This window comes from Myotis davidii, unplaced genomic scaffold (assembly GCF_000327345.1).
Source record: "Myotis davidii unplaced genomic scaffold, ASM32734v1 scaffold608, whole genome shotgun sequence".
Taxonomy (NCBI): Eukaryota; Metazoa; Chordata; class Mammalia; order Chiroptera; family Vespertilionidae; genus Myotis; species Myotis davidii.
Window position 1 is genome coordinate 809,878 of NW_006300025.1, and position 8,735 is coordinate 818,612.

The 8,735-nt window shown below is 55.8% G+C and overlaps 1 protein-coding gene across 22 annotated transcripts in view; it reads right to left on the reverse strand.

Annotated features, from left to right (window-relative positions):
• Positions 1-890: 890 nt before the first annotated feature.
• RRBP1 (ribosome binding protein 1) overlaps positions 891-8,735 on the reverse strand; it is a 43,414-nt gene continuing 35,569 nt past the window's right edge. For 20 of the 22 annotated variants that reach the window (XM_015572030.1, XM_015572028.1, XM_015572031.1 and 17 more), the window contains 11 exons: positions 8,415-8,498; positions 8,187-8,276; positions 7,388-7,480; positions 6,963-7,034; positions 6,298-6,393; positions 5,463-5,546; positions 3,732-3,836; positions 2,865-2,948; positions 2,511-2,606; positions 1,921-2,064; positions 891-1,464 (listed from right to left, as the gene is read on the reverse strand). In XM_015572030.1, coding sequence (XP_015427516.1) covers positions 1,426-1,464; positions 1,921-2,064; positions 2,511-2,606; positions 2,865-2,948; positions 3,732-3,836; positions 5,463-5,546; positions 6,298-6,393; positions 6,963-7,034; positions 7,388-7,480; positions 8,187-8,276; positions 8,415-8,498 — 987 coding nt within the window. In that variant the 3' untranslated portion in view covers positions 891-1,425. The remainder of the gene's footprint in view (positions 1,465-1,920; positions 2,065-2,510; positions 2,607-2,864; positions 2,949-3,731; positions 3,837-5,462; positions 5,547-6,297; positions 6,394-6,962; positions 7,035-7,387; positions 7,481-8,186; positions 8,277-8,414; positions 8,499-8,735) is intronic. The other 2 variants (XM_006776115.2, XM_015572016.1) reach the window with 2 other exon arrangements.

Genomic DNA, 8,735 nt, shown 5'->3' on the forward strand with positions numbered 1-8,735 from the left:
ACACACAGTGCAATACTTCCCAAGGTCTTGAGGTTCTCATGACAACTGTGCCAGAGGAGCCTAACCCACCAGCCGAAAGGTTGCCTCCTGGGAGCCCATCCCCTCTGGCTAGCTGGACCTGCTATCCAAGTGCTCACTCCCCAGCCAAGTTCAGCCAATGAGACCCCTTCCCAGGATGCTGAGGGCTGGGAGAGGGACATGGGATAGTGCTTGGTGTTCAGGCAGCCCCTTGACAGAACTGGCTGACATCGGCCTCGAAGAACCCAGGCTGCTCAGTTTCACCTTCCATTCCTGGAGAATTTCAACCCCTCCTGTGACTCAGCCTCTAAATCCATTTTTTGCTTAAGCTACAGGTTCCTATTTCTTACAAAGTCTCCGACACACCTCTTGGCCCAATGGTTTTCTGGACCATGCTGTCTTGTGCCACAAAGGACACAGAGGGTCGGGAGGATCCCAGGAAGTCTCAGCTGGCTACTCCAGCCCTGGTCTGCCCCTCTTGAGATGGATGTTTTTTCAAGCCCCAGCCAGAAGGACAGAGACCCTCTTATTCTCTCAGAGCTCATAGCACACAGCAGCCTAGGCACCCACAGCCCTGCTCAGGTAACCTCAGATCCTCAAGGGTGGGGACCACAGAAAGTGTACCTGGCATCCAGGGTCTGCTCCTCCTGCCTGGTGGGCACTGGAGCCTGGGAGGCACAATGGGGAAAAGTGCTGGGGACCTGGAAGCAACACATTTCATCCCCACTTTAGGCCGAGCTGCCAATTCCCTGATGTCAAAGAAACCAAGAACCACACTTCTTCTCTCCTAAGGGATCCAGCCCCTCTTCATTCCTCAGTCCAGGCCCAGAGCCAGCAGGGAAGCCCCAGCAGAATAGCAGACGAGACCGCAGTGCCGGGCGACAATGTTGGTTTTAATGATACAACATCCAGGAGGTCACATATCAGTTCTGGTTGGCAACTTCTTCCAGGAGTGAGGGGCTGCTGCCTTGCTGGGCTGGGCTGGGCCCCTCCAGTCTGTGCCACAGCCTTTGAGACTCACCACCTGGTCTGCCCGCCTCCCGGCCCCCGACCCATTGAACGACAAAACAATTGCACTGATCTCGACATACAGACAGCCAGAGGTCCCGGCCTCCCCAGCACACACCCGGGGTCTGTCACAGCTGATAAGGGCTTTGGTGTCTGCTCTGTGGTGGTCCAGGGCTGATCCTGGGGAATAGTGTTTATCGAATGTGACGGGTTCTTTTACAAACGGGGGGTCTGGTCTGGAAGATCTACTTCTGTGGTTCTAAGAGACTGTCTCTAATGGCTTCTCTCAGAGCCACTGGAGTTGGGCCTGGATAACGCTGTGTTGGTTTGTGTATTTGTAAGGAATGTATAAGGCATTTTGGTAAGTTGAACAGTAACTTCTTTTTCCACAGAGGAGACTCAGACAGAGGTGCCCTCCTTTGAGCTGCTACCGTCGTCCTGTGAACAAAAGGCAGAGGGAGGGTGAGGGTAGGGCCAAGAAGCCAAGAAGGACACTAACCCCAACTCCTAGGGACCTCTAGTCCCCCTGGGTTAACCCTCCACACCCCTCCACACCCTTCGGAGAATACCCAGCACATCAGAGACCCAGAGCTGACTCCTGGGGCTGGCGGGGAGGCCTTAGGGTTGGTGGGGGCTGAGGGTTCCAAGTTTGGGTGAGCACCTTCATCCCACAGGCCTTAGGCTGGCTGTGGGGGTCAGAGACTGCTGCTCACCAGAGACCCATGGGTGCTGCACATCCTGATGCTACCCTTCAGAAGTCTGTCCCCATGCCTTCTGCCCCAGGTCCGTGACTCCTTTTGGTCCTGCATCCAGGAGTCCTGGGCCTCCAGCACACGCCCAACCCTTCCCAGCAGCCCTTGAGAGCCAGTGGCCCTGCATGGCCAAGACACTCACTGATTTGTCCAGCTGCTCCTGCAACTTCTTCACTGTCTCTTTCTCCTTTGCCAGCTGCTCCTGGGACGTCTTCAAAAGCCCCTGTAATTTGGTGGCTGCACGTCCCAGGTCACTCGTTAACTTCTTCTCTTTTTCTAGTCTCTCCTGTGGATCAGAGGGTGGAAGGGGGTCAGCCTGCACACTGGGGAGGTAGGAGGTTGCGGTCTCATGCTCACCAGACAGTGATGATCGGGAGCTGACGGATTAGTTAGGCCTGTGCCTATCTACCAGTACTGCCAGCTGTGACTGGGATGTTCTGATGTGCACTGGACAGATGTGGTGGCTGCTAAACACGTGCAACATGGTCACTGCGACTGAGGAACTGAACTTTAAGTTGTGTTTCATTTACATTTAAATAGCCACAGTGACTAGTGGCTGGCGTAAATGACACTGGAGGTTTAGGGACTACCCCCCCAATGACCGAGTTAGGCTGCATCTGCCCAAGGGGCTGCAGGATGGCTCCTCTCCCATTCCCGCTCTAGGTGCTGACAATGGGAAGCCAGTGCCCAGAGCTGGCTCTGCTCAAGCCTTGAGCAGAGCTGCCCTTCTACCTTCAACTGTGTGGCTGCCTCTGCTTCTGCTGAGTCCAAGGCGCTGGCACGGAGCTTCTCCAATTCCTCCTGTAGCCGGCACGCTGCACTCTGAGCCTTGGCAGAGAAGGGGCAGAGGGCTTACGGCATGGGGTCGGGGAGTTGCCTCACAAACCCTCAACTACCCCACTTGGGAGGGAAGGGCACCCAGCATGATGGGACAACAGTTCCAGCGGGTGGACATGAGGCAGGTGAGCAACTGCACAGCAACAGCCCCAAGGGTGGGACCATTCAGGCTTGCAACCACCTGCCTGCGCCACACCCTCCACCATCCCCAACAGAGCTGATGGCTCAGGGACCCCAGCAGGACCTCACCTCCTCAAACTCAGCTGTGAGCTTCTGCCGCTGCGTCTGCTCATCCTCCAGGATGGCCTCTGTCCGCTCCAACTGCGTCTTCAGCTGTGTGGAAACCCCAAACATCCTTTGGGAACCTGATGAAGGACCCTCTTGGGAGCCCAGGGCTCCTGGGAAGGTTGAGACCTGGAGGCTCCACCTTCTAGCTGCTTCTAGTGTTGCTGCCTCTCCCTGCCTCTGCCCAGCTGGAGTGGCCTCTGCCCACCAGCCAGCCTACCAAGTCGATTCCAAAGCTCCCCCTATAGGGACATGGTGCCACAGCGTCTGGGTACAAAAGCTGATGTGGCTGAAGGGAGATGCTGGTGGGACCTCTGCTGACCTTTAATGATGGCCACAGACAAGGATGCCTCCGAGCCACTGGCCAACCCCCGCCCCACAGCAGTCTCCCCATCCAGCAACCAGCCCACTGCCACTTTGGTGACAGGCCCCTGCCTCCTGGCGAGAGCTCTTGGCGGCACCTACTTGGGTAAAAAGTTGGAGAGCAAGCACCCTGCTAGTGATGCCTCAGCAAGGGCCACAGTGGGAGATCAGACCCTAATCACAGGCCTGGCTTCCCCTCCTCCCGCTTCCATCCCCCTCTGCACATGTTGTTAGGATCAAGCCTCTAACACCCCGTCTGGCACCTTCCCTGCCCTTCATCTGCTCTGTGGCTTCCTCAGAGCCTGGATGACCCACTCCTGGTATCGGGGCAGAGGGCTGGGGAGGGCAGGCAGTGGAGGCTGCAAGTAGCAAGTGTTTAGCCAGAACAGAGGCCTACTGTCCCTGCACTCCAACTGGGGTGGAGGAGCCCGGGGGTGGTTAGTGACAGACATCTGAGGACCAGCTCACCGCCCTAACCTCGACAGGGTCCTGCTCTGCTGGGGGGGCCTCTGGAGACCCAGCTACGTCACCATCCTCTACGTGGCTCTTCATCTCACTCAACTGCTGCCTGACCTGAAACGGGAGGGGTGGGTTTGTGCAAATGCCCAGCACACATACAGACCCCGTTGGGAGGGCCACAGATGCTCTCAACAGCCAAAGACCCTCAGACCACTTGGTTTGGTTACTGTGACCTGTAACCAATGAGAGGCCTGGGCTGGCCTGACCCATGTGTTCTCCAAGACCAGCCGACACAAAACCCTCCCCGGGAGCAAGGTGACCCCTGGTGGACGCAAGGCACACAGTGGAGGAACTCAAAAGGGAGAGGCGCTGAGAGGCTCAGCATGCATCACACTGCCTAGGTCCTGAATTCCTTCTAGACATAGACCTGTTCAGAACCCTTTATGGGGTCTAGAAAAGATTACCAGAGGACTCTTGTCTAATAAGGCTCCCCTACCCCTGAGCTCCACTGCTGGGGGCAAATGACACGTTAGTGGTCCCCAAGCCCTCAGACCATTGAGCTCAGATTGGAAGAGGCAACAGCATCGTCACCCATGAAGCTCAGATAAAGGTTCCAGTTAAGGGGTCTAGGTGGGCCCTTGGCCAAGTTTTCCAGGAGACATGGGTGGTCTCAGACACCCCAAGTGTGGGCCCTGCTCCCTGGCTTCCTTCCCTTCCTCCCAACAACCCCTAAAGGCAGAAGCCAAACTGCCTGGGCTAATGAGCACTCAGGGGCATTTGCTCCACACGTGCCCCCAGCCTGGGCAGTGCCCCAGGAGCCTATCACCCAGATCTTGCTTTAGGAAGTGGTCCTTGGGCTCAGGCGGTGACTCAGTCTGGATGACACCCACTCTCTGGTGCAATAGTCCCAGGTAAGGCCCCCAGGGAGTCGGGAGCATGTGCACCATGCAGAGGCTGCAAGCTCAGCAGATGCCGCTGTAGGAATGGCAGCCCATGCATGAGACTGGCCCCCTCACAGAAACCCAGACACATCCATTTGTGTTCAAAATCTCCCAATTTCTGTCAGCTGGTTCAGAATTTTTAAAACAACCATGTAGATAAAACCACATGCCTGTGACCTTACAGGCTGCTATTTGCAGCCCCAGCCCTGGAGTTGGTATTGGGACCAGTGGGCTCACCTCTTTAAGGCTGGGCTGACTGTCAGGGAGTGGGGGCTGTGATCAGACACCAACACTGAAAACTGGGAGGGCCCAGAGGCCAAGTGCACACAGGGAGCTCTGAAAGTCTGCTTCTGCCAGGCGCAGAGCAGGCCTCCCCGCCGCGGGCTGGACAGAACTAGCCTCGGCCTCTGCTGCAGTGAGAAAAGGCCTGAAGTCCCACAGAGGGCAAGGCCTGTGCTGACAGCCCCGGGGGAAGATGAGCCAAGCCCAGAAGCTCCAGGTAGCACTGGACTCGGGCAGACTTCTCTGAACACCCAGCCCTGCCCCAGGAGACATGGGAAGTGGGGCCTGAGCACACTGGTCCCAGCAGCCACAGGCCCAGCTTAGAGGTTTGAGCTAATGTGCAAGGAGCCCCTTTAAGCACAGCCCAATCAAAGCCTGGCCCAAACACCAAATTGGTGCACACGGCCCCATCACTTTTGACAGGATGTAAAAGCGGGACTGGAAATTAATCTCACACACACACACACACACACACCCTCCATGGCTCATGCCGCTGCCCCACCCCATGTTCACTCACCAGGGCAAGCTCATTGCTCTGTTTCTGGGCTTCACTCTTGGCTGCATCCAGCTGAGATTGAGATTCTAATAAAAGTTGCCTCAACTTGAGAAGTAAACAGACCCAGATGATGCGGGCAAAGGATAGAGAAGAGAAAACCAGCGCCTGTAAGTTAACACCTAAGCACAACCTACTACATCCCTGTAACCCAGACCCTTAAGAGCATGCAGGGCACAGTGAGTGCACAGACTCCCAGGCCTCCGGCAGCTCCTGTTTCCTTTCTGAAGACTTAGGAAAAGCCGGCATTCACAGTCTATCTCGTCTGGAGCTTTTGCAAATGTTTACGGACTCTCAAAATAAGGCCAAAATTTTGAGATCAAACCAGAATTGGGGTGCCAGTTTTGTGCTTTCTGCTTCAGAAGTCAGAAAACAGTATCAGATTTAAATCCATTTTCCCTAGAATGGTGTCACCAAGCCAGGTGGAGAATTCTCTTGCTGCTCAACCATCCCAGCTTCACCCCTGCCCTGTCGGTTGGCCCAAGGCCTAGAGCAGCGGTTCTCAACCTGTGGGTTGCCACCCCTTTGGTGGTCGAACGACCTTTTCACAGGGGTCGCCTAAGACCATCCTGCATATCAGGTATTTACATTACGATTCATCACAGTAGCAACGTTACAGTTATGAAGTAGCAATGACAATAATTTTATGGTTGGGTCACAACATGAGGAACTGTATTTAAAGGGCCAGAAGGTTGAGAACCAGTGGCCTAGTGCAAAGCCAGAGAACTGGGACTTTGAGCTCCTGTGAATGAGAGCTGCTGAGAAGCCCCTGGGCAGGCCGGACCCTGGGGAGACTCACCCCCGCCACCTCCTGCGCGTAGCTCTGGCACTCAGCGCTGGCGGCTGCCATGTGCTTCTCCAGCTCTGCCTCCAGGTGCGAGGTGTGCTCCCTCACCTGGACACGCAGATGCACATGTCAGAGGCCGAGAGCCAGCCAGCGGGGAACAGGGTGATGGGCGACAGATGGCTGGCCCTGAGAGAAGGGCTAAGAGGGACCTCCACAGCCCGACGACTATGGAGCCAATCAAAGCCAGGCAGAAACAAGACCATGGCAACAGAACCCCTTCCTAAAAATTGTTCCCAAGCTCCAGTGCTCCTGGGTCTGTGTTCTCAGCCCTCAGCAGCTGGGGAGAGGAGCGTTCACAGTGACTTGCTGGGTGGATACCAGGAGTACCCTCTTCATAGCCAGGGCTGACAGTATGTCTCCCGAGGGCAGTGGGCCCACCTCCCACGCCTCAGAAGGCCACTGCAGAAGCCACTGCTCACCAGAGCTGGGCATTCTGCAAATGGCCCATGTGGTCTCAAACGGCTCAGGCTGTAAAAGGCCCTCATTAAGGAAAAGCAGGCCTGATAAGATCCCCTGGCCACTCAAGACACATGGTCCACAGGGGAAATAACTAAGGTAGCCTCGTAATGACGTTTCTCAGTAATAAGGAAAGTAGTCCTCTAACCCTCCATACGCACCTGGTCTGAACTTTCAAGTTCTCCTTTTAGCTTCTCTACAATCTCTTCAAGATGTTTCACTGTGACCTGTGACTACAAGGCAAGAGGAAGGCATGTGTCAAACTTGAGCCCCATCTCTCAGGAAGCCCAGTGGTGCCCGCCCACTCTGAGCATGACCCCACAGCCTCTTCCTGGAGGTGAGCAGGGGGAAAGGTGGTCTTCTTGAGGTTGAGGACGTATCCATCATTCTGCAATTGCCTATAAATATGGCATCACCAAAACACAGCAAACCTGACTCCTGTCTCCCAAATGATGCCATCGGCTTTCCCCCTGGGTTTGACCCAGCTGCCTTTCTTAAGGAAGTTACGTTTGGATTCCTAGGAAGGTGGACCCCTGGAGTGATGCTCTCGTCACTGGGCCCTGGCGAGGGTCAGAGGGCCTTGTACCTTTTGGAGCTCCTCCTCCGTGGTGCTGACTCTGGCCTTCCACACCTGCTCCTCCTCCTCCACACTCTTCTGCAGGTGTCTGAGCATACCCTCCTGGGGGGACAGGCAGTGAGGCAGGGCCCTCTCTGTGGAGGCCCCCCACGTAAACACACCACTGAGTCTTCCTGTCCCTCAGTCCCTCTGTGATGACTGCCTGACTGCCAGCATCGCCCTGCTCTGATTTGGTCAGTCAGCGTCACATGGGAACAAGATGGGCCACAGTCCGGGAGTGGGGCCCTCTGGCAGGTGTGTGAACAAAGTCGGTGGGCCACACATGGGAATGAGGCCTGTGACCCAAATGAGGCCACAGGCATCCTCATCTCGGCTGAGTCTGACAACCGTGCACCCTTAGTGGCCCAGCATGAGGAACACAGGATGGGCCCAGCACTTTTCCTGGAGCCAGAGGCCACAGCTTCAACCCAGCTGTCAGCCGAATGGTCCCGCCTTCCTTTCCCTTCCCAGACTGTTCCTTGTTTTGATCAAGTCTCTCTGTCCCCTGAGAGCAGCCCCAAACCTTCATTCCCGCCCTCTCCACAGCTCGGGAGTCATGAAGACCTGGGCGTCTTCCTCATCCCTTTTACCATTTAGCCAGCGAAATAGGGCCTGACCGGGAGTGACTTGCCCCAAGTTCCACAGAGCCTGCATCTGAACCCAGGGCTCTTGTCCATAACACCCTGCCTCCTGCTCTCTCTTTCCTGGAAGCCCCTTGGCGGGACACCCAGCCAAAAGCCTAGCCAGAGGCCCAGCCCTCGTGCCTTACTGTCTCTGCCAGGATGGTGCGGTACTGGTCACACTCGGCCTGCAGGCTGCTCTGGGTCTCCTCAGCCTCCCTCAGCTTGGAGGCCAGGTCCTAAGGGCAGAGGGCAGTACAGGGTCTGCTTAGCCAAGCACAGAGGTTTCTCCCAAGGCCTGATGAAACCAAAACTCCCTTCCTGTGGACAGGAAAGAAAGGGGCAGCCCCACGAGGGCCTGTTTATGCCATGCTTACCGAGGGCAGCTCTGTGTTCACTGGCGGCTGCTTCAGCAGTTCTGGGCCTTTCTCTTTGAGTTCTTGGAGCCACTCAGTATAATTCTACAACGAAAATGTGCAAAGGGAGCTCAGTGACTTTTTAAAAAATATATATATTTTATTGATTTTTTTTACAGAGAGGAAGGGAGAGGGATAAAGAGTTAGAAACATCAATGATAGAGAAACATCGACCAGCTGCCTCCTGCACACCCCCCACCGGGGATGTGCCCGTAACCAAGGTACATGCCCTACTGACCGGAATCAAACCTGGGACCCTTGAATCCACAAGCTGACACTCTA